The 26,527-nt window shown below is 44.5% G+C and overlaps 1 protein-coding gene across 1 annotated transcript in view; it reads left to right on the plus strand.

The window, feature by feature from the left end:
- Positions 1-26,527, plus strand: part of LOC143975620 (uncharacterized) — a 43,787-nt gene that overhangs the window by 8,008 nt on the left and 9,252 nt on the right. The window contains exons 2-7 of the mRNA XM_077478098.1: positions 2,102-2,395; positions 4,698-4,799; positions 17,254-17,334; positions 19,459-19,557; positions 23,715-23,810; positions 25,694-25,810. Coding sequence (XP_077334224.1) covers positions 2,102-2,395; positions 4,698-4,799; positions 17,254-17,334; positions 19,459-19,557; positions 23,715-23,810; positions 25,694-25,810 — 789 coding nt within the window. The remainder of the gene's footprint in view (positions 1-2,101; positions 2,396-4,697; positions 4,800-17,253; positions 17,335-19,458; positions 19,558-23,714; positions 23,811-25,693; positions 25,811-26,527) is intronic.

Genomic DNA, 26,527 nt, shown 5'->3' on the forward strand with positions numbered 1-26,527 from the left:
GTTGTAGGTAACACAAATTGCTAATTAGTGAATCACATGGCAGAAACTCGATGCATTTAGGCATCTAGACATGGTGAAGACGACTTGCTGAAGTTCAAACCGAGCGTCAGAACGGGTGAAGAAATGGGATTTAAGAGACTTTGAACGTGGCGTGGTTGTTGGTGCCGGACGGGCTGGTCTGAGTATTTCAATCCATCTAATGGGATTCTCATACACAACCAGCTCTCGGGTTTACAGAGAATGGTGGGGGGAAAAGAGAAAATATCCAGTGAGAGGCAGTTGTGTTTAGGAAAATGCCTTGTTGAGGTCAAAGGAGAATGGGCAGATTTGTTCCAGATGATAGAAAGGCAACAGTAACTCAAATAACCACTCATTACATCCAAGGTATACAGAATACCATCTCTGAATGCACAACACATCCAACCTTGAAGCAGATGGGCTACAGCCAGTAGCGTCGCTAGGGGTTGGCATTTGGGGCTATACCTCCGAATCTTGGCTCCATAGCAGGGGTCCCCAAGGGGGGAGGGGAGGCTCTCTGGGGACCCTGATGTAAGTGGGGGGACTCTCTGGGGACCCTGATGCAAGGGGGAAGCTCTCTGGGGACCCTAATGCAAGGGGGGGGCTCTCTGCGGGCCCTGATGCAAGGGGGAGGCTGTCTGGGGACCCTGATTTTATGGGAGAGGCTCTCTGGGGACCCTGATTTTATGCGTATGCCTTTCTTTACTCCGCTGCTATGGGCTCTAGCCCCACATCTTTTGTAGACCTAGCAACACCCCTGGCTACAACAGCTGAAAACCACAGAGCAGATTGACTGCATTTAACAGAAGTCTCACTGATTAGAACGGTTCTGTTGCCAGCAATGGGGTATGATTTGTAATGCGATTTGTCAGTTAAAAATCGCATGACAAACTGCACAGGTGTGCAGGGCTGCTGTATGAAACCACTGGGTCCAATACACCCCCCCCCCCAAATAAGCGCAGTTTACTATGCTTCAGTTATGAATGAACTCAGTGAGTGATCAGTACCGATCGCTCATTCAGGAAAGGAAGGGGCTGGTAAATATGACATATTTTTTGGCTCCTTCCCCCAATCTCCATCTTGAAGGATCCTATTCTGTGCATGTAGCTGCCGGCAGGAAGGAGAGGAGGGAAGCCAGCAGCACTGCAGGGGTGGGGCACACAGAGGGACCTGGGTGGCAGGAGGGAATGTATGGTGTGGTGGGAAGGTGATTGGTTTGGCAATAAGGGGATGATTACTGGAGCAGATCCCCCTGTATGGCTCTCTCTGCAGCAGCTGAAAGCTGGCAGGAGGGAGAGGAATAGAATCCAGCTTTCAGGTGCTGTAGAGAGACCCATAAAGGGGATTGGTTACTGTAATAGCCCCCCCCCCCTCCACTGGGCCATCTAACCAGCTGCTTGGCCCCCGTATTGAAGGACTGGTGTTACCCTCTTGATATTTATGACCATGGACACATCCATTAGTTTTTAGCACCACATCCCAGATTATTATAGATGAAAATACTAGGGGGTTGGACTTTATAGATGCAAAATGTTTTAACAAATATAATATATAAAAAAATAATTTATTTTGTAGGAACAAAATAAAAATCAGTTCATTAAAATATTGGAGAAGGAAAGAAGATACATATGGCTAGTACAGTAGATTACAGTTTACAACAACGCAGCAGTATAGAACTGCCCAACATGTTTCGCCCATGTGTCGGGCTTCCTCAGGGGATGCTGTCCGTTTGCACAGTACAATGTCTTCTCTATCTCCTAGAAAGAGACCAACAACTGCCGGGATGGTTAGATGTTCAGCTGCATCAGAAGAAACCCAGCGCCAAAAGTGGCCATAGATGGCAAATAAGGACCAATTGGTTAGGTTTTGCCGCTGACTTGATACCAAGGGCCACGCACCTCCGTGTGCTAAGGTTCACTTTGAGGCTATCTGGATGAGATCTAGCAGCGTGCTTGTGCCCCTTGGTTCCCGCAGACAATGGTACCCTCTTATCCACAGCCCTGCCAGTGTGAACCAGGGCTTAGTTGGCTTTTGTCTTGCATACAATGATCATCTTCTATAATGACTTTATTTTGTTCTCTAGGTGTTGCAGGCTCATTGATGCCGCAGATCTCCGGGCAATACGGCTCTGATCTTCACTTTCCACTGTCACAGTTATGCCAAGAACAGATCATCGATATTCATGATGGAGGAACTCATATCGGCAACTTCCATGGTTCCATTCTAGAGGGTTTTAGGCGTTATAACAATCGCTTTCAGTTTGACCGCGAGAACTGCACATTCACATTAAAGAATTTCTCAGAGGCCGACGCTCATAATTTCACATTCTTTGGATATGACCGTAAAAACAGGATGGATTTTGAAGTCCACGTTCCTGGTAAGTTCCTGAGATGACATAGTAGGATCCTTGGTGTGTTATGGTGTCAATACTCGTTTCAGTGATAGCTGCATTCCTTTCCAGCCTTGTGTATAAAACCTCATCCACAATAAGGCTTAGGGCCCGTGTGTGTAAAATCTCCCCCGTATTGTAAAATCTTGCCAATAGGACTAAGACATAAAAAAAGAAAGTGGCTTCTGGCTATAGCCAAAAGACGGCTACAGTGCAGGCTTATGCCCTCTACACACGACCGGGTTTCTGATGGAATTCCGCTGAAACTGTCTTGCGTGCACAGGATCGCACCAAAGTCTGATTGTCAAGAACGCGGTGACGTACAACACGTACAACAGGACTAGAAAAATGGAAATTCAATAGCCAGTAACCAATATTCTCGTACTTGATTCAGAGCATGCGTCGTTTTTGGTCCGTCGGAACAGCATACAGATGAGCGGTTTTCCCGATAGGAATTGGTTCCGTCTGAAAAATTTAGAACATGTTCTATTTGTAGGTCCGTCAGAATTTTTGAAAAAAAAAAAGTCTGATTGGGCACACACACGATCGGAATATACAATGAAAAGCTTCCGTCTGACTTTTTCTGTCGGACATTCCGCTCGTGTGTACGCGGCATTAGAATTCTGAGAGGGTGTACATGGACGTCCTTCTGTGCCCACCTGCCCCCCATGGTGCGTGGGCGATGCACTGTGTGATCGCCAAGTCCTTTGGACTCCGCTGATCACAGATCAGGGTAAAGGGCCAATCACAGTGGCCCTTTACCACATGATCAGCTGTCGGACAATGACAGCTGATCACAGGATGTAAACAGAAGCTGGTTATCGTCTTTCCTATCCTCAGGCTGACAGCACGAGGAGAGGAGAAGAAAGCTGATAACTAACATCAGTCCCAACATTGCCCACCAGTGCTGCTAATCAATGTCCACAAGTGGCACCTATCAGTGCTGCCAATTAGAGCCCATCAGTGCCTCATCATGAGTGTCACCTATCAGTACTGCCTATCAGTGTCACCTATCCAGTGCCCATCAGTGCTGCCAATCAGTGCCTCATCATCAGTGTCACCTATCAGTGCCCATCAGTACCATCTATCAGTGCCCATCAGTGCCACCTCTCAGTGCCACCTCTCAGTTCCCATCAGTGCCACCTCTCAGTTCCCATCAGTGCCACCTCTCAGTGCTCATCAGTGCCCATCAGTGCCACCTATCAGTTCCCATCAGTGCCACCTCTCAGTTCCCATCAGTGCCACCTCTGTGCTCATCAGTGCCACCTCTCAGTTCCCATCAGTGTCCATCAGTGCCACCTATCAGTACTCATCAGTGCCACCTCTCAGTTCCCATCAGTGCCACCTCTCAGTGCTCATCAGTGCCACCTCTCAGTGCTCATCAGTGCCACCTCTCAGTGCTCATCAGTGCCACCTCTCAGTGCTCATCAGTGCCACCTCTCAGTGCTCATCAGTGCCACCTATCAGTGCTCATCAGTGCCACCTATCAGTGCTCATCAGTGTCGCTTCATCAGCATACATCAGTGAAGGAAAAAATGACCTGTTTGCAAAATGTTATCACAAACTGAAAACAATTTTTTTTTACATTTTCTTGTTTTGTTTAGCAAAAAACAAGAACCCCAGTTGTGATTAAATACCACCAAAAGAAAGCTCTATTTGTGTGAAAAAAAATATTAAAAATGTCATATGGGTACAGTGTTGCATGACCGCACAATTGACATTCAAAGTGTGACAGCTCTGAAAGTACATAGTGTCCCCATATCTATTTTAAAGGCTTACCACAGCATTTGTCACCTATATAGCATTACTCTATTACTATAGTAAATTGAAACAAATAAGGATTTTTTTTGTACTGTCAAAAGGTTTAACTCTTCAGGTGTATATGTATTATGTTATTTTATTTTTATTTATTTTTTGTTAAAATTAAAAACGGTGTATTTTTTCTCCAAAAATTGTGTTTGAAAAGCAACTGCGCAAATACTGCGTGACATAACAAATTGCAAAAACCCACCAATTTATTCTCTAGGGCCTCTGCTTTAAAAAAAAAAACATTCATATAATGTTTGTGGGTTCTAAAGAAAAAAAAAAAATACTGATTGTGACATGGAAACAAAAAGTGGCAAAAATCGGGCCAGACAGGAAGTGGTAATTCATGGGGAGTCCTTCTTTCTCTATATATAGAATCTACATCAACTTTAATGACCGGTTATATTGGACCCAGGCCGCTGCTTATATGAGAATATTATGTACTGATTGGGGTATGTGACTTCATCTTTCCTAATTGTTACAGTTACAGACACATCTAAATACACCTCTAATGAATGTATGTCGGGGCTCTGGTCTCTTGGCTTCTCAATGGATCCAATTATCTGCCTTATCTTCATGATTTTGGGTGAGTTTGGTCAATCGCTCATTAACCACTTCATCCCTGAGCAATTATTACACCTTCCTTATGGGCTTGATTATTCAGCTATAATTTTGTCATTACTTTAGATAACACACACATTGTTTTTTTGGGGACAAACTATATTATTAGGGCATTATTGTCTTGTTATCCATAGACAAAAAGCCATTTTCCTGAAAGGCTCCATGGCAGCATACGTGTGGGTAGCCCCGCCTCCACGATTACCCAATAGGACCCAACTCCCATAAATCTTTGCTCCTGGCTACTATCAGTGTTCCTTTTTTGTCCTCCCCAGTAGGACCAGATGGTTTCTTTCCTGGAAATTAAACTTCACGACGATCGATTGGCTGATTGACTGAGAATTTTTCCTCCGATAGGCCCTGACTGTTAAGCAGGGTATGGAGAGTATTTGCAGAGTAGCGCTGAAGAAAGGATTTCCTACCTGAGTGCGCACGGTCTGTGTCCCGTTGCTATGGGTGACCATTATCTGCTGGAGGTATGGCGTGTGTGTTCCAGTCCGTTCGGCCAGGTGATCGTTGGTGGAGTGGTGAGCCTTTTATCTATCCATGGCAGCATTGTATTTGTGTGTATTTCTTTTGTTTGTCTTGCAGTCTCCTCCATGCCGTTTGCGTTCGCTTCCGCGTTCCAGCAAACCTCTCTCCTACTTCCGGGTTATGCAGGCATTCTGCACATATGCGAACCCGGTATGGGACCGAGGCTTGGTTCCCGCGCATGCGCGCGAGCGCCTCGCGTCTGACGTCGGCGATGACGTCACGGGCGCCAAATTTAAAAGGCTTTGGAAGCTGTCAGAACCCTGGGAATGTTTGCAGTGGTCGCAGCGACTTCCCGGGGCTGTCAGCGCGGCGGTTTAAGGTAAGAGCATGTCCCTTAGGCTGGGGAAATGCTTTAAAAAAAAAAAAAAAAAAAGTGTGTTTTATTTTTCTCTTTGGTTGCAGTGTTTCTTAAACTGTGGTTTATTGTGAATATGGACGCCTTACTGCCTCCTAGTGGCCAGCCCGCTCATGTTAGGTAGGTCTTTAGTATTTATGCCTTTTATATATTGGAGAGAGTGTTTGGCATAGGTAGGATTGACTGTATATCCTTTTCTCTCTCTGTCTGTTTTACCCTTACAGCCCTTCTGGGTCTGATCCACAACCTAACACTTCTAGACGCAGTGGATCATCAAGATCACACCGCCATAAATCCTCCTCAAGATCTAGCCAGCATAGGTGAAGATCTGAACAGCATAATAAGAATTATTCTCACCCCCCTGCTGCTCACTCCAGCAAGCGTACGGAAAAATCATGCTGGTGGTGCAGGATGCCTGTTCCTTCGGACGTATCCTTATGCGATCATTGCTTCTCCAAAGCTGCAGATGAAAGGGATGGTGCAGACCAGCGTTTGGAGTCAATAGTAAGACGGGTTGTGAAGGAGTCCTTGCAGGAGAGAGACGCTCTACAGCTGTGTGAATCCCCATCAGAATTATTGGCTCCTCCACCTGGAGAGAACCCATTGCAGGAGACATGGGAATCCTCTCAGCCAAGCCGCCTATCTGCTCCCATCTCAGATAGTGAATCTGACTGTGAGGATCCTGGTTTAGGTTTTGACTATGGACTGGTGCCTTCATTGGTCAAAGCAGTGAGAGAGGCTCTGAAGTGGGAAGACCCTATTACTTCCCCACCAAAGCAGAGAAAGTTCTTTAAACAGCTCAATAAGGAGCGACAATTTTTTCCCTTCCTTTCAGAGTTGGGTGACATTATTACCGAGGAATGGAGCAAGGTGGATAAAAAGGGTTCCATGCAGTCAAAAATCCTGAAATTATATCCCTTTAAAGAAGAGGATGTGAAGCACCTGGAGTCAGCACCACTGGTGGATGCAGCGCTCATGCGTTTGGTGAGATATGTAACCCTACCCTTAGAGGATACGGTATCCTTTAAAGATCCTTTGGAAAGGCGGATCGATTCAGACCTTAAGAGGATATATCTGACTTCTGGAATGGCTTGCAAACCAGTGCTTGCAATGGCAGCGGTATCCAAGGCCATAGAATCATGGGCTGATTCTGTAGAGGAATTCCTGAGGGGTATTTCTATTGAATCAGCAAAAGACTCCCCTATTCAAGAAATCAGGATGGCGTCTGCCTTTTTGGGGGAGGCATCTATTGATGTTATCCGCCTGATATCTCGAGATATGTTAGCAGCAGTCTCAGCTCGCCGTGCGTTATGGCTCCGTCCATGGCTGGCGGATCCAGCATCCAAACAGGCCTGGTGCCGTATTCCCTTTGAGGGGTCATCTTTGTTTGGTAACAACCTGGATACTGCCATATCCCGGGCTACAGGTGGGAAATCTGGGTTTCTCCCCCAGGACAGACATCTTCAAAATCAAAGGCGTCCATTTCCTAGAAGACAAGGCCCTGATCGTGCCAGGGAGGCGCGGAGCTATAGACCTGGTCGAGAATTCTCAAGGTCATGGAGATCCAGGCAATCTTCTTTCAAAAATACCTCAAAAGGGGGTTCGTCCGGCAAACAGGATTCCGCGAAATCCTTTTGAAATTGGGCCCGCTCAAACTTGTCAGGTGGGGGCTCGTCTTCTCCACTTCAGGCATGTTTGGGCGGCCTCAATTCGGGATTTTTGGACTGTAAAAACAATTTCCTCAGGTCACAAGTGGGGTTTTATCAGCACCCCAAAGCTAAGATTTATTCCCACAAATCTTCCAGAATCAAAAGAGAAGAAACAAGTCCTATTGACCTACGTGAACTCTTTACTGGATCAAGGCGCAGCCGTTCCCGTTCCAGAAGAAGAACGTGGAGAGGGCATGTATTCCCCTTTGTTTCTGGTTCAAAAGAAAAACGGCACATGGAGGCCGGTAATAGATTTGACCCATCTCAATTCCTTCATTCGCAAAGAGAAGTTCAAGATGGAATCTCTGCTTACCATCCAGCAGTCCGTGTATCTGGGGGACTGGATGATATCAGTCGATTTGAAGGACGCTTACTTCCATGTTCCCGTGGCAAAGGAGTTTCAACAATACCTCCGCTTTGCAGTAGGCATTCAACATCTTCAATTTACATGTCTTCCCTTTGGGTTAACAACGTCCCCACGGGTCTTCTCCAAAGTTCTTTTGGCAGTTGTGGCCTTTCTCAGAGTCAAAGGTGTTCGTCTCCATCACTATCTCGACGACCTTCTTCTGCTATCCCAGAACAAAGATCAGCTCTTGGAGCACAAAGACCTAGTCATCTCCACTCTACAGGAGTTCGGGTGGCTTCTGAACTTAGAAAAGAGTCACCTAGATCCAACTCAGTCTCTTGTTTTCCTAGGGGCGCAGTTCAACACAGCAGAAGGTACTATCGCCCTTCCAGAAGAGAAGGTTGGAGTCATACGAGACAGGATTCATGCAGCCCTTGCAGCATCCCATCTCTCGGCTCTCCAATGTCTGAGGGTGATTGGCACAATGTCAGCCACCATTCCCATGGTAAAGTGGGCCCAGTGGCACACTCGTCCCTTTCAGAAGGGGTTTCTACAACAATGGGACTTATCCAGCCAGACACAGCGCATATTCCTCACTCCAGCCATGAGGACGTCTCTTCTTTGGTGGCTACAGGGGAAGAACCTGCGCAACCACCATTCAATCATTCCCATCTCATGGGTCACGGTAACTTCAGATGCCAGCAACCGAGGATGGGGCGCTCACTGCCTTTCGGAGGTCGCTCAGGGCAGGTGGACGTTTCCATCACAGAGAGTCGTCTCCAATGTTCTGGAGCTAAGAGCGGCCTTCCAGGCGCTTCGGTAATTCCATCATCTGACAGCGAATGCCTCGGTCATGCTAAGGTTGGACAACACAACCGCGGTGGCTTACGTAAAGAAGCAAGGGGGAACTCGCAGCTGGTCCCTGTTACAGGAGACGGAGCCAATAATGAATTGGGCTCAGAAGAATTTGTCCAACCTTTCTGCAGTCTACATCCCAGGGGTGCAGAATGTTCAGGCGGACTTCCTATCGCGTGTCGAGTTGGACAACAACGAGTGGTCTCTACACCGGGAAGTATTCGATTGGCTCCTGACCTTAGGATTGTCCCTGGAAGTCGACTTGTTCGCTTCCCCGTGCAATCGGAAGCTTCCGAAATATTACTCAAGGTTCAGGGATCCCCAGGCATATGGGATAGATGCCCTCACAGAACATTGGAAGTTTCAGACAGCTTACGCCTTCCCTCCAGTTCCGGTGATCCTGCAATTCCTTCGGAGACTCAGGTCAGAGAAGGCGGAGATTCTCGCAGTGATTCCTTTCTGGCCCAACAGACCTTGGTTCCCTCTACTGCTGCTCCTCAGTTATCAAGAGCCAGTTCCCCTGCCTCTCAGGTCGGATTTGCTATCTCAAGGCACAAGGTTACATCCATGCCCATCATGTCTGAACCTCAAGGTATGGTTTTTGAGAGGGAAAGGCTAGAAGCTCTTGGTTGTCCAGAAGAGGTCATCCCAACCCTTCTCAATTCCAGACGCGGGAGTACTAATAGGGTATATGAGCGTATATGGTCCAAGTTTTCGGCCCATATGTCCTCCAGAGAAAATTCTTGCAGTTCTCCAACAATACAAGACATACTAAGCTTTCTTCAAACAGGCCTTGATTTACCTCTAGCTATCAGTTCATTGAGAGTCCAAGTATCGGCTATTTCAGCCTTTGCGGGTATTTCCTGGGCAAACCATGCACTGGTACAACAATTCTTCAAGGGAGCTACCAGGCTCAGACCCCAAAGAAAACCAAGGTTTCCTAAATGGGACCTCCCTTTAGTGCTGGATTTTCTCTCAAACCTTGGAAAGGATTCTACGGAGCCTCTGTCCATAAGGGATCTCACTCTCAAGACCATCTTCTTGGTAGCTATAACCTCAGCCAAGAGAGTTTCTGAGATTAGGAATCTAGGTTCGGAAGAACCCTTTCTGACTTTCTTTCCAGATAGGGCAGTATTGATTCCCATGTTGGGATCGCATCCCAAAGTAACCTCGGTCTTCCATGAGAATCAGGAAGTTGTGCTTCCCACTTTCAAAAACTCAGAGTCAGGATGTTCATCCTCTGGACGTAGGACACGCGCTTAAACAATATTTGGAAGTCACAGCTCCCTTTAGACAAACGAAATTTCTTTTTGTTCTCCCTCATGGCAAGAATAAAGGATTGCGAGCTTCGGCTAGATCTATCTCTACCTGGATCGTTCAGATCATTCAGAGGGCGTACAGAACAAAGGGCTTGGCTCCTCCTGAGGCATTAACGGCTCATTCAACACGGAGTATTTCAACATCGTGGGCAGCTTCTCGCCATGTGGCGCCTGAAGTTATTTGCAGAGCGGCCTCTTGGTCTTCTATTAATACCTTTTTGTTTCTCATTACTGTGTAGAGCCAGCGGCTGTCTTCTGTTAATTTTGGTTTGCAAGTTGTCGGTTGACAATGCTAAATAAACTTTTGTTCTTTGCTCGACATTTTGCCCACCCGGGTGTGTTTGGCGAGTTATTTCCCACACGTATGCTGCCATGGAGCCTTTCAGGAAAACGGAAAATTTATATCAAATACTTACCGTAATTTTCCTTTCCTGATAGGCTCCATGGCAGCAGGAGTTCCCTCCCAAATGTCTGGAGTCGGCTAGTTCCGGAACACTGATAGTAGCCAGGAGCAAAGATTTATGGGATTTGGGTCCTATTGGGTAATCGTGGAGGCGGGGCTACCCACACGTATGCTGCCATGGAGCCTATCAGGAAAGGAAAATTACGGTAAGTATTTGATATAAATTTTCCGTTTTTTTTTTTCTATTTTAACTAGTCTTATGCCGGTTCGAATTTCGAAAGAATTTTCTTTCGAAAATCGTATCTAAGAATTTTCATACGAATTTCGCACCATTAGTGGGGCTGCAGCAACCACTGATTTTCACGCGGCAATCAAATTTGAGGAATCGGACATGTAAATTTTTTTTGAAAAACTAACAATTTTCTAATCAATGATGGGAGAATCGTGCGAAATCGGCCAATGACAACTGATCACAGGATGTAAACAGAAGCCGGTTATTGGCTTTCCTTTCCTCACACTGACAGCATGAGGAGAGGAGAAGAAAGCTGATAACCAACATCAGTCCCAACATTGCCCACCAGTGCTGCTAATCAATGTCCACAAGTGGCACCTATCAGTGCTGCCAATTAGAGCCCATCAGTGCCTCATCATCAGTGTCACCTATCCAGTGCCCATCAGTGCCGCCTATCAGTACCACCTATCAGTGCTGCCCATCAGTGCCACCACTCAGTTCCCATCAGTGCCACCTCTCAGTTCTCATCAGTGCCAAATCATATCAAAGAATTTTTGTACACATTTTTACACCATTAGTGGGGCTGCAGCAACCACCAATTTTCGCGCGGCAATAAAATTTGAGGAATCACACATGTAGGAACATTTTTTTGAAAAACAAACAATTTTCTAATCAATGATGGGAGAATTGTGCGAAATCGGCCAATAAAATGTAATAAGAAAAAAAAAATGTGCATGTGCAAGAAAAGAAAATTTACGGAGAGAAAAGAAGATTCCCGGCCACGAAAATTCTTTTCTGTAGCAACATGAGGTAAAATTGAAGGATTGGTCGGCCGAATTTCAAAAATCAATGGTGGCATCATCGGATCACAAATAAAAAAATAAAAAATTCAGATTTTGAAAAGAAAATTAGTTTGAAATTCGACCATGTATGGGCTGCATAATGCCGGCCGTACACGGTTCGAATTTTCGGAAGAATTTTCTTTCGAAAATGGTATCAAAGAATTTTCGTACGCATTTCGCACCATTAGTGGGGCTGCAGCAAAAAGAAGTTCCCGGCCACGGAAATTATTTTCTGTAGCCACATGAGGTGAAATTGAATTTCGAAAATCAATCATCGGATCACAAAAAAAAAAAAACTTTCTGATTTTGAAAAGAAAATTAGTTTGAAATTCGACCATGTATGGGCTGCATAATGCCGGTCGTACACGAATCGAATTTCAAAAGAATTTTCTTTTGAAAATTGTATTTAAGAATTTTCGTACAAATTTTGAACCATTAGTGGGGCTGCAGCAACAGCAGATTTTCGTGCGGCAATCAAATTTGAGGAATCGGACATGTTGGAAATTTTTTTCAAAACAAAAGATTTTTGTAATCAATGATGGGAGAAAAGGAAAAAAAAAAATGCGCATATGCAAGAAAAGAAAATTTACGGAGAGAAAAGAAGATTCCCAGCAACTAAAATTCATTTTTGTAGCAGCATGAGGTGAAATTGAAGGCTTGGTCGGCCGAATTTCGAAAATCAATGGTGGCGCCATTGGATGACAAGAAAAACGAACTTTCTGATTTTGAAAAGTAAATTTGTTTGAAATTCGACCGTGTATGGCCTGTATAAGTTTAAAAAAAAATACTTTAACCACTTACCATCCCTCCCATTATCATATGACGTCTGCAGGAGGGATCTCCCATCCTGGGTGGGCGTCATATGATGTCCTGGGCTTCCCGGATGTTTGGAGGCGTGTGCGGCCCACACCGAGTCACTCGGGAGCCCATGCGCATTACGTGGATCTGTGTGTGAACGCACAGATCCACGTCCTGTCAGGTGAGAGGAGACCGATCGTATGTTCTCAGTACAGAGGAACACCAATCATTCTCCTGCCCTTGTGAGTCCCCTCCCCCTACAGTTAGAATCACTCCCTAGGTAACACAATTAAGTATCGCCTCCTAGTGTTGACCCCTTCATTACCAGTGACATTTATACAGTAATCAATGCATTTGTATAGCACTGATCACTGTATAAATGTGAACGGTCCCAAAATGGTGTCAAAAGTGTCCGATATGTCTGCCGCAATGTCGCAGTCACGATAAAAATTGCACATCACCGCCATTACTAGTAAAAAAAAGAAAATAATAAAAATGCCATAAAACTATCTCCTACTTTGTAGACACTATAAATTTTGCGCAAACCAATCAATATACGCTTATTGCGTTTTTTTTTTTTTTTTTTACCAAAAATATGTAGAAGAATACATATTTAGAAATACAAACTGAGGAAAAAAATTAGTTAAAAAAAAAAAAAATTGGGATATTTATTATAGCAAAAAGTTACAAATATTCTGTTTTTTTTTTTCAAACTTGTCGCTCTTCTTTTGTTTATAGCGCAAAAAATAAAACCCGCAGAGGTGATCAAATACCACCAAAATAAAGCTCTATTTGTGGGGGAAAAATGATAAAAATTTCATTTGGATACAGTGTTGCATGTTCCCACACTTGTCATTCAAATTGCAACAGCGCTGAAAACTGAAAATTGGCCTGGGCAGGAATGGGGTGGAAATGCCCTGTATTGAAGTAGTTAAAGTAGTTAAATTAAAAATAGTTTATTCAATATTTTGTTACATTCAAAATTACACAGAAATGATATTTCTGATACAAAAGGTCTTTGCACTTTTTTACTTTTTTACATGACACTGAAAAAAAATATTACTAAATAACAATGAAAAAATAGAAATAAATGAAGATAATCAGAAAAACATAATAATATAAAAACTTGGGGGAAAAGAGGCGCAAGAAGTTAATTAGGTTTTATTAGGGTTACCTAAGGCATAATAAGTGGTTAAATAGGAATACGTTTTATTTTTATTTTTTATTTTTACTTGTAGGTTTTTTAATGTCATATTTAAATCAGAAATTTGATCTACATATGAATGAAATGGCAAAATTGAAACAATGCATTGATTAATTATACTCAATGACACTTGAAGACTGTCTGCAAGTGTTATTTTATAAAGGTGAAGTAAATGGGGGAGGCAGGGCAGCAGGGGGAGAGGAGCTGGATAAGATGGCTCCTAAAAAATTTATTTTTCAGAATTTTTCTCTTGCAATTCAAAATCCTCAAGTGGTTATAGTTGATAATGAGAAAAGAAAAGGAATTTTGGGACTTTAAATGAGGCAGGAACCAAAGGGGTAACTGCCTCCATGCCTATCACTGATTAAAATTGAGAGCAAATGGTGGGACTATGTATGAAGGCCTGGCTCACAGTCTCCGCTATAATTCATCCCAAAGGTGTTCTGTTGAGTTGAGGTCAGGACGTTGTGCAGGACAGTAAAGTTCCTCCACCCCAAGCTCACTGACTCTTAAGGCGTCAACATACCAAGACATTTTGGACAATTTCATGCTCCCAACTTTGTGGGAACAGTTCGGGGATGGCCCCTTCCTGTTCCAACATGACTGTCCACCAGTGCACAAAGCAAGGTCCATAAAGACATGGATGGGCGAGTTTGGGATGGAGGAACTTGACTGGCCTGCACAGAGTGGTTATAAAGGATCTTCAGTCCGATCTTTTGCATAGCTTTGGATTGAGTAGGGAATGGTTATTAGAACTTTTTCTGGTATTATTGTGTCTCCACTGGGGAGCTTTATTCTCAATTCCTATCCTGGAGAAACAACGAAATTCCCAACAGAAATAGGAAAACCCACCTTTGACTGTTGTCACCAGATCAGTCACCAGATCAGATGTTCCCATTGGGAGATTTTGTTTCTACTTCTATTAGGTGGATATACTATAATTAGATTTTTTTTTTAACACACTCAGTTCAGGTGAATAGACACCCGAATAAACTCTTACCTACTCTCAGGGCCGTCTTTAATATTGATTGGACCCTGGGCAAAACTTTTCTTGGGGCCCCCCCATGCAGTTTTGCTCTCCACCAGCTCTGAGACATACAATATATAGCAGCTAGACCCAAAATCAGTTTACTGAATCAGATCAGGTAGCTATTGCGATTGGTTGCCAGAGGTTACAGTGTATCATTACCGCTCACTGACTTGTTGCTAGAGGTTACACTACATATTAAGGCTCACTGATTAGTTGCTAGAGGTTACAGCACATGATTTCTGCTTGTTGATTGGTTGCTAGAGATTACTGTGGATATGACCTCAGGAGGGCATGATATACATATAAATGCCGCCGGCCGCTGCTATTTGCATATGAATGCCGCCACAATTTACATATGAATGCCGGTAATTTACATGTAAACGCAGATTCTGCAGGTGGGTCATTTGTACACAACAATAGGGCAGAGCTGGGCAGCATTAGTAGCAGCACTTCACACTGAGATATTGGGACACAGGACTAAAACTTCAAGGGAAGAGGGAATTTCAACCAGGATAGTTGGCAAGTATGAGGCAGCTGCTTTGGGCCCCACTACAATGACAGGGCCCCTGCCCCTTTTGCCCTGCCTTAAAAACGGCCCTGCCTACTCTAAAACTAGAAAACAGTTCCACTTTGACTCTTGTATGGTATTTCAGGTTTACATCAAAGTGAAGGAAGGGGGAGAAGGCAACAAAGGGGATTTGCAGGATGGTTTTATGGGAGGGGAAGTCCTTTGTTTTTCTTCTGCCCGCTATCGTTGGGGCCCTTTAAGAAGAGTTGTTGCACTTAACAACGGTTTTAGTAAACAAACATGCAGTATAAGTGAAAAGATGCAGTATACTCAATGACTCACCTTCAGTAACTCAGTCTCTGCTAGCAGTGTGAAAAAATGGGCAGTGCCCTCTCACCAGTCCCTGTTGTGATACTGTAAACTCTTCCTGTAGAAAGGGGGGCCTCCTTAGTCTCTCCCACAGAATGCCTCTAAAAATTTAGAAGTGGGAGGTACAGGGTAAGAGGATGCTCTGGTCTCCTTGCGGCAACAGTGCAGCTACAATTACTGCGGTCTGCTGCACTGCCTCAGTTGTGCTCTGCTGGTCTGGCCTCTCAGCAGTTTGGTCAATATTCAGCAGATGTGCTCTCATAGGTTCACTTGGCGCCAAGAGGAAGAACTCGGCTATGTTTTTTTTTGTTTTGTTTTTTTGGACAATGGAGCTCCTTTATAACTTGCCCATTGGAGTCAATGGGACCAGGCCATAATCACAAGCAAATGGAAAATAACCATTCGGCAAAAAAAATTAAAAACATTCAGGAGGTGATCAAGCAAGATCCCCCCCCCCCCCCCCCTGAATGCATGGAAGCCCTTACTCTACCATCCAATAAAAGGCATGTTAGTGGATGGTAGAACCTGCCACATGTGTGAACCTGGCCTTAATAAGGCATTTAGCCAAGTGAAAGCATGAAACATTAGGGTTGAAAAAAGTAGAGCTTTTGAGTAAACACTACATTTAGTGTGAAACGCGTCAGTGTTTTTGGTTCTGTATTACTTTGCTGTGACATGTACAGTGTGATCCTGATGTTCTAATAAAGGCACAAGAAATTTCATTTGGAGTGCGGCTGTCCAGAATTTTCTACTCACCTTGATTTAGATGGTAGAACCTGCCGCATGTGTGAACCCGGCCTTAATAAGGCATTTAACCAATTGAAAGCATGAAACATTATGGTTGCAAAAAATAGAATGTTGCTTTAAGAAATTGCAATTTTTTTCGTATATCTTAATTATTTATTTTACGATCAGGACTTTAAAAATATAATTTACAAAAAAGTGAGTAAATATGAAATATTGAATATGAAAGCTTTGTGTGCTCCCTTTCAGCCAGCAGGTGGCACTCTTACCTTCTGCTTTTGCTAGATCTCAATAATTCAAGATAATATTTACACATGTGGATAGACCCTTACCTGCAGTGGTGACCCATCCATAGAGGGCACACAGGTGCCGCCTCCTCTATCCATGCGGCCGGCTCCCTAATCTACATATTAGTGGCACCGCGGATTCCAGTGCAGGGCAGGGTGTTTTTTTTTTTTTTTTTTAAGCAACTGATTAGAGCCAGAGGCTCTAAGAGGCTTCAAAAAAAGGGTTGGCTCGGAGCGCACAGCATTGCACTCCGAGCCCACCCAGTTGTGTGACAATAAGCAAATACCTTTTCGCTATCATCACACTAAAGTTCCTCCCCGCCAATCAGGAGGCAGGTCTGCGAGACCTGTTTCCCGATTGGCCAAAGCATCAGGAGATTGGATGCCTAGTGCTTTGGCGGAAGAGGAGACACATGGCGGAGCAAGCTGGAGGAGCAGACACCGGAGTCGCGGTGGCCACTGCCCGCACTCCAGGAGAGGTGACCACAGCCCTGCCACACGACCAGGTAAGTGCTGGACCATGGGGGGGGGGGGGATTCCGTTTCATTGCCGCCATACCATCATGGTAGCTTGTTGTATGTTTGCTGCCCTCCCCAAAGAAGAGCCCACCAGTGGCCACTGCCTACCTATCTCTACTCCATACAGCTTCATCTGAGATTTTAATCAGAGAGAGAATGCCTGAAAGAAAGCAGCTGCTGTCTCCTTAGCTAAACCACAGTGCTCCGGGAGTCATTTACAACAAGTAGCTTAAAACTTGAATAAATAATATACAAATTAAAAAAATAATTGAAATTGACTCAATCAATATATATATATATATATATATATATAATTATTTTTTTTTTTTGCTATAGTACTGTCCTGTAACCTGCTTTCCTGTATTTCAGCTATAACCGTGAAGACAAAACGTTGGACTCATGGTGAGGCTGTTGATTCTCCCACACAGAAGGTTGTAGCCTTTTTCTTGGGTAAGAGGAACATAAAACATTATATTTCTGTTTTAGGACTACTTATGTATTAGATTTTTTTCATGTGGGAAAATGAAACCCTCCAGCCCCCTTAATTCTCAAATTTCATTTGTGACCAAGTCACTCCCAGACATTTTCTTACCCCTCCCCCCACTCATTTTCACACCATGCTTCACAGTTGATGCAAAGGTTAAAAGCTTTACTGTATGTGTGGATTAGGCTTATTCACTTCAAGGTAGATCTAATCCCTAACAGTGTGGCAGTGATAAAGAACCGTGTATCGTAAACAACTGCAATTTCTTTATTTCTTTTTCATAAAATACGGTTTTCACTTTTTACCTGGAATAAATGAGAAAAATCTGCCCAATAAAAAAAATCCCAATCTAATCCTTTCCCACTGTGACTTTGATTAGAATTTTAAAGCCAATCAGGGCTTTACATGCACATGCACATGCGCTCACAACAAACATACTGACTTGTCAGGACCAGGGTCTGAACCTGCGACCTCTGCTGTGTCTGGCAATGTCTCTTCTTGCTCAGCCAACCTGGGATGCTGTACAATTCCTTGAATGATCTTGCTTTGAACCTTGTTTCTTTTGACCCTTGAACTTTTTGCTCCTCCCATGAACGTCCTATTTTAGCAATGTGTTGGTACTTCCTGTTTGCCAGATTATTGTGCTCTCTCTGGCCAATATCTCGCTCTTGTCACTCCTGCTGCCATCCATATCTGCTAGTGGACCCTGACTTGCTCACCTCCTGGTGGGCGATCCTAAAGGGTTGGTGGTGCACCAAAAGGAAAATTCCAGTGCCGAAACTGAAAATTCAGGATGCACCGAAACAGACATTTGGAAAAAAAAAAATAATAATAATTGAATTAATGTGGCTGGCATTTTTGCATTGAAGTGAAAGGAACACGATTTCGCATTAAAGTCAATAGGAGGCGTTTTTGCATTGAAGACAATGGGACACGATTTTGCATTAAAGTCAATGAGGTGCAATTTTGTAATGAAGTCACTAAGGGGCTTTTATAGCATTAAAGTCAATGGTATGAAGTTTTTCTTTGAAGTCAATGGGAAACAATTTTGCATTGACGTCACTAGGGGGCATTTTTTGCATTGAAATCAATGATACACAATTTTACATTGAAGTCAATGGGACGCAGCATGCCAATATTGGCACCTTTTTTTTCTATCGGCAAGACGCCGAAATGCCTATTTTCGGTCAATAATTTTCGGCAGCCGATATATCAGTATATCCCTATAAAGGACCGCTACCTGATACTAACATGCAGCAAAATCCACCTCCACCATCAGGAGCTCTGGTGAGCTCTGGTTAGTGTTTAGACCCCGCACCTCGGATATGGGCCCCTGTCATCTGCCAGGGTAACCTGATGCTTCACTTATCCTTCTGGTCTATGGGAGCCTCTCTACTGCTATAGTTACTGGCTTCTGAACCTAACCTTTACAGTGATAGAAGGAGAGCACAAAATGACCTCATTAGTATTAGCTGCTCACTGTCCAGTCACAGGCTGGGGCGGGCAAAGAACCTAGCTGTTTTGCAATAAATATCAGTCTACTGTGCGTGGCAGAGCTGTGTATATCTCAGGACTGGATGGACGGCGATGCAGTTCCTTTGGTATATAAAAAATGCCCTGTTCTGTTGGAGGCAAGACATATTTATGCAAAGACTTCCCTTGGCTCAATATAATAGATACAAATCACAAAGGGACGGAGGCCCTAACCCCACATCCAGCTCACGCTACTCCACTCTACCCTACGGGTTCCCTGCAAGAGTCCTTTTGCCGAACTGCATCCGGACCATGAATACAACAAAAGCCATTGCTCAAAATGATCCTAAACTTTATTAAAGAGACAAGTCACCAATGAAAGAGAGATACCGTAGTTTACGCGTTTCTGCCAAAACGGCCTTCGTTTGAAATGCGTAAACTGTGTCTGTTTTATGTGTGACTTGACTTCTCAATAAAGTTTATTTTGGAAGATCAACAATTGATACAATTGTAAGTGGAGGTTCATTTTAAAAAAAGTGGACAATAATACATTTTTATATTAATAGCATTTTATAAAATAGGTGTGTTAGAAGGAATCTTTGTCTTTTACCTTTTAGGTAAACAGGACAGGAACTGGATAAACCTCGCTGGTATCCCCATTAAAGTCTTTTCTCTGGTCTTCCAGATCATCAGCCTCATTACACTGACTTGTTGTGGTGAGTAGACCAAAAACGCAATTTATTGGACCGCAGAATGTCTTCTGGATTCATCTATCAATGACGGCACCCATCTTCTGGACAACTTGATTGCATAATTATTCATGAAAGCAGGGGCATTGCTAGGTCTACAAAAGATCTAGGGCTAGAACCCATAGCAGTGAAATAAACTTGGACAGGCATATACCTGTATATAATATACGTGTGTGTGTGTGTGTGTGTGTGTATATATATGTATGTGTGTATATATATGTATGTGTGTATATATATATATATATATATATATATATATATATATATATATATATATATATATACATATACATACACACACACATATATAAAATATTGTTACCTATCTGAGTGCGGATCCCATGGTTTGTTATGATTGATTGGGTCCCAGAGCCCTCCTTGTTACATCAGGGTCCCCAGAGAGCCCCCCCACTTACATCAGAGTCCCAGGAGGTCCCCTTATTACATCAGGGTCCCCAGACGGCCTCCCAACTTACACCAGCATCCCCAGAGAACTCCTCATTACATCCGGGTACCCAGAGAGCTCCCCTCTGAAACCAGGGTCCCCAGAGAGCCTCCTTACTTACATCAGGGTCCCCAGAGAGCCCCTCCTTACATCAGGGTCCCCAGAGAGCCCCTCCTTACATCAGGGTCCCCAGAGAGCCCCTCCTTACATCAGGGTCCCCAGAGAGCCCCTCCTTACATCAGGGTCCCCAGAGAGCCCCTCCTTACATCAGGGTCCCCAGAGAGCCCCTCCTTACATCAGGGTCCCCAGAGAGCCCCTCCTTACATCAGGGTCCCCAGAGAGCCCCTCCTTACATCAGGGTCCCCAGAGAGCCCCTCCTTACATCAGGGTCCCCAGAGAGCCCCTCCTTACATCAGGGTCCCCAGAGAGCCCCTTCTTACATCTGGGTCCCAGAAAGCCTCCCCTTACATCAGGGTCCCCAGAGAGCTCCCCTCTGGCACTAGGGTCCCAGAGAGCCTCCCTACTTACATCAGCATCCCCAGAGAGCCCCTCCTTACATCAGGGTCTCAGAAAGCCTCCCCTTACACCAGGGTCCCCAGAGAGCCCCTCCTTACTTCAGTGTCCCTACAGCTGTTCCTCCTCTAGCATTAAATATAAGCCTCCTAAAGGACATGTGGACTGGCTGTGGACATGGTACAGGAGATCATGGGCTGTGGACATGGTACAGGAGGTCCTGGGCGGTGGACATGGTACAGGAGATCCTGGGCTGTGGACATGGTACAGGAGATCCTGGGCTGTGGACATGATACAGGAGATCCTGGGCTGTGGACATGGTACAGAAGATCCTGGGCTGTGGACATGGTACAGGAGATCTTGGGCTGTGGACATGGTACAGGAGATCCTGGGCTGTGGACATGGTACAGGAGATCCTGGGCTGTGGACATGGTACAGGAGACCCTGGGCTGTGGACATGGTACATGAGATCCTGGGCTGTGGACATGGTATAGGAGATCCTGGGCTGTGGACATGGTACAGGAGATCCTGGGCTGTGGACATGGTACAGGAGATCCTGGGCTGTGGACATGGTACAGGAGATCTTGGGCTGTGGACATGGTACAGGAGATCTTGGGCTGTGGACATGGTACAGGAGATCCTGGTCTGTGGACATGGTACAGGAGATCCTGGGCTGTGGACATGGTACAGGAGATCCTGGGCTGTGGACATGGTACAGGAGATCTTGGGCTGTGGACATGGTACAGGAGATCTTGGGCTGTGGACATGGTACAGGAGATCTTGGGCTGTGGACATGGTACAGGAGATCCTGGGCTGTGGACATGGTACAGGAGATCCTGGGCTGTGGACATGGTACAGGAGATCCTGGGCTGTGGACATGGTACAGGAGATCCTGGGCTGTGGACATGGTACAGGAGATCCTGGGCTGTGGACATGGTACAGGAGATCCTGGGCTGTGGACATGGTACAGGAGATCCTGGGCTGTGGACATGGTACAGGAGATCCTGGGCTGTGGACATGGTACAGGAGATCTTGGGCTGTGGACATGGTACAGGAGATCTTGGGCTGTGGACATGGTACAGGAGATCTTGGGCTGTGGACATGGTACAGGAGATCCTGGGCTGTGGACATGGTACAGGAGATCCTGGGCTGTGGACATGGTACAGGAGATCCTGGGCTGTGGACATGGTACAGGAGATCCTGGGCTGTGGACATGGTACAGGAGATCCTGGGCTGTGGAAATGGTACAGGAGATCATGGGCTGTGCAGACATAGTACAGGAGATTACATGGGTTGTGGACATGGTACAGGAGATTGCATGGGTTGTGGACATGGTACAGGAGATCCTGGGCTGTGGACATGGTACAGGAGATCCTGGGCTGTGGACATGGTACAGGAGATCTTGGGCTGTGGACATGGTACAGGAGATCCTGGGCTGTGGACATGGTACAGGAGATCCTGGGCTGTGGACATGGTATAGGAGATCCTGGGCTGTGGACATGGTACAGGAGATCCTGGGCTGTGGACATGGTACAGGAGATCCTGGGCTGTGGACATGGTACAGGAGATCCTGGGCTGTGGAAATGGTACAGGAGATCATGGGCTGTGCAGACATAGTACAGGAGATTACATGGGTTGTGGACATGGTACAGGAGATTGCATGGGTTGTGGACATGGTACAGGAGATCCTGGGCTGTGGACATGGTACAGGAGATCCTGGGCTGTGGACATGGTACAGGAGATCTTGGGCTGTGGACATGGTACAGGAGATCCTGGGCTGTGGACATGGTGCAGAGATCCTGGGCTGTGGACATGGTGCAGAGATCCTGGGCTGTGGACATGGTACAGGAGATCCTGGGCTGTGGACATGGTGCAGAGATCCTGGGCTGTGGACATGGTACAGGAGATCCTGGGCTGTGGACATGGTACAGGAGATCCTGGGCTGTGGACATGGTGCAGAGATCCTGGGCTGTGGACATGGTACAGGAGATCCTGGGCTGTGGAAATGGTACAGGAGATGACATGGGTTGTGGACATGGTACAGGAGATGACATGGGTTGTGGACATGGTACAGGAGATGACATGGGTTGTGGACATGGTACAGGAGATGACATGGGTTGTGGACATGGTACAGGAGATGACATGGGCTGTGGAAATGGTACAGGAGATCATGGGCTGTGCAGACATAGTACAGGAGATGACATGGGTTGTGGACATGGTACAGGAGATGACATGGGTTGTGGACATGGTACAGGAGATGACATGGGTTGTGGACATGGTACAGGAGATGACATGGGCTGTGGAATGGATACTTCCCTCTTACTGCTTCCAGACTTACTATGCAGGGATTTCTCTTTCCTGAGATCTTCTTTCAGGACACCGAGCTTCTGTTCTTCCTTAGTAATGCGGCAAAGTATGTTCGCCACTCTATCCTGGAAAGAAGGTAAGGACTCCCCTTGCATAGGGACAAGCCCAGGATACAATGCAGCTTGAGCACATGGTGTAGGCCTCTGTGCCTCTAGAGAGCCTCCGCCTTCGTCTTCCCCATCATGGTCCTAGCTTGCTGGGGAAAAGCCTGTAGGAGAAGCCCCAGGCTTGCAGCTTCTCCCAGCTGAGACCAAGGCAAAATGAGCCAACAGCACCCTACAGAACAGCACCACCTGGTGGAGAAGCTCCTCTGGTACAGATACTGATGTGACTGGCTCATTGTTCTCTGTACTGCGCTGCGGTACACGTCAGAGCGTTATAAATGTATAATAATAATAGTGTGTGACGGTGGGGAGGTATTAGAGTGTACATTTTTGTTTATTAAAAATCTTACAAACATGATAAAAACATATTTACATATATAAAAAATAAATAAAAATATATAAACAAAAATCGCTTACATCAGCATAGCAAAAATATAAAGAAAACAAAATATACCAACCTAAACAAAGCCCTAACCTCTACCTAAACACACCCTCAGGATAAGAAACCATTACACATTTAACCCATGCATGCAGGCTTTTTTCAAAATACAATCTTATGTAAAAATCTAAAATCTAAGACATTAGAGTGTAAGCTCCTCTTGTGTGGAGATTGATGTGAGCGGTATAATATCCTCTGTATAGCTCTTGTCAGTCCAAGTACAAGGTAACTGTAATGTCTCTCGCTCTCTCTCCAGGGGATATACACGGAACAAGCTGGTTCATAGCTGCTACATCATTTACAGTAATAGAAATGTTTCTTACTGGCATTTGGATATATTTTGCATTGAAATGTGAGTTACCAGTATCTATCTATCTATCTATCTATCTATCTATCTATCTATCTATCTAATCTAAATTTTCCAATTTTTTTTCATGTTCCAACCAAAAAACGTAAATATATTTTATTGGGATTTTCTGTGACAGACCAACACAAAGTGGCACATAATTGTCAAGTGGAAGGAAAATGATAAATTGTTTTACAAATAAATATGTGAAAAGTGTGGGGTGTACATTTGTATGGCGCCCCCCGGAGTCAATACTTTGTAGAACCGCCTTTCTCTACAATTACAGCTACAAGTCTTTTTGGCGATGTCTCTACCAGCTTTACACATCTAGAGAGGAACATTTTTGCCCATTCTTCTTTGCAAAATATAGTTCTGTCAGATTGGATGGAGAGCGTCTGTGAAAGGCAATTTTCAAGTCTTGTCACAGATTCTCAATTGGATTTAGGTCTGGACTGTGACTGGGCCATTCTAACATCTAAACCATTCCATTGTAGCTCTGGCTGTATGTTTTGGGTCGTTGTCCTGCTGGAAGGTGAACCTCCACCCCGGTCTCAAGTCTTTTGCAGACTCTAACAGGTTTTCTTCTAAGATTGCCCTGTATTTGGCTCCATCCATCTTCCCATCAACTCTGACCAGCTTCCCTGTCCCTGCTGAAGAAAAGCATCCCCACCACATGAAGCTGCCACCACCATGTTTCACAGTGGGGATGGTGTGTTCTTGGTGATGTGCAATTTATCGCCACACATAGCATTTTGCTTTTAGGCCAAAAAGTTACATTTTGGTCTCATCTGAACAGAGCACCTTCTTCCACATGTTTGCTGTGTCCTTCACATGGCTTCTCACAAACTACAAACAGGACTTCTTATGGTTTTCTTTCAACAATGTCTTTCTTCTTGTCACTCTTCCATAAAGGTCAGATTTGTGGAGAGCACGGCTAATAGTTGTCCTGTGGACAGATTCTCCCACCTGAGCTGTGGATCTCTGCAGCTCCTCCAGAGTTACCATGGGCCTCTTGGCTGCTTCTCTGATGAATGCTCTCTTTGCCCATCCGGTCAGTTTAGGTGGACAGCCATGTCTTGGTAGATTTGCATTTGTACCATCCTCTTTCCATTTTCGGATGATGGATTGAACAGAGCTCCGTGAAATGTTCAAAGCTTGGGAGATTTTTTTTTATAACCTAACCCTGCTTTATACTTCATCCACAACTTTATCCCCAACCTGTCTGGTGTGTTCCTTGGCCTTCATGATGCCGTTTGTTCACTAAGGTTCTCTAACAAACCTCTGAGGGCTTCACAGAACAGCTGTATTTATACTGAGATTAAATTACATTCAGGTGGACTCTATTTACTAATTATGTGACTTCTGAAGGCAATTGGTTCCACTAGATTTTAGTAAGGGGTATATCAGAGTAAAGGGGGCTGAATACAAATGTATCCCCCATGCTTTTCACATATTAATTTGTAAAAAATGTTGAAAACCATTTATAACTTTTCTTCCAATTCACAAAATTTTTGGTGGTAACATGACAAAATGTGGAAAAATTAAATTTTAATTTTAATACTTTTTCAAGGCACTGTATCTACAGTATCTAATCCTCTCTCTACAGTATCTATCTATCTATCTATCTATCTATCTATCTATCTATCTCTCTCCAGTATCTATCTATCTCTATAGTATCTATCTATATATCTCTACAGTATATATCTCTATAGTATCTATCTATCTATATATCTCTATAGTATCTATCTATCTATATATCTCTATAGTATCTATCTATCTATATATCTCTATAGTATCTCTTTCTCTCTATCTCTCTCTCTCTCTCTCTATAGTATCTATCTATCTACAGTATATATCTATCTAGGCTTAGTACAAATGTTATTTTCCAGGTGATGGAGGAAACATGAATCTTGTGAAGAAATATCTGGCCTGGTGCTGCTTTGTTCTGGAGTGGGCACAGTCGCTGGCATTTCCGTCTTGCATACACTACTTGTATTTCTCTCTGTGTAAGTAGAACTTTCAACTTTCCACAAGGGATGTGGGAACAATTTCAGTTGATGGGTGAAATGCAATTAAAGGCTTACACCGACCAGAACCCCTTTTCTAGTATTGGATAGAGTGGCACCTGGCTGGAATGTCCCATTTTAAGTCCTTTCTATGTACCCATAATGGAGAATAATCTCTCTTCCTGTTCTGTCTACTGTACATGGTTCATTTTTTTTGTTTAACCAGCTGGTTGAATGAATAAAAAAATGGTCTCCTTCCCCCATCCACACATACAATGTGGATGGGGGAATCCCTCCTGCTGTGATATTGTATTTTGCCAGCAGGGAACATTCCCCACTGTCAGAATACAATGATCAGTGTCTCCAGCTATAGCCAACGGTGATGATTGTTTGGGAAAAAACCCGACAGGCTGGTTGTACGCAAGCTAATGGTTAGATACATTTGTGTACAACCAGCCTGTCCATACATGGTTCTAAATCTGGCCAGTTCCTGCTGAAGCTAAACTATGTATGGCCAACTGAAAGTGGTGGTAAACCTCAGATATGAAATATGAACAAAGCATATCCCTCTATAGTGTGTGCTTGACTCAGTCCAGAGCACTAAGGGGGTTATTTACTAAAGGAAAATCCACTTTGCACTGCGAGTGCACTTGGAAGTAAAGTCTCTGTAGATCCGAAAGGGACATGCAAGGAAAATAAAAAACATTTCAGCTTGCA

This window comes from Lithobates pipiens, unplaced genomic scaffold (assembly GCF_037356315.1).
Source record: "Lithobates pipiens isolate NorthernLeopardFrog02 unplaced genomic scaffold, aLitPip1_a1.2 Scaffold_13, whole genome shotgun sequence".
NCBI lineage: Eukaryota > Metazoa > Chordata > Amphibia > Anura > Ranidae > Lithobates > Lithobates pipiens.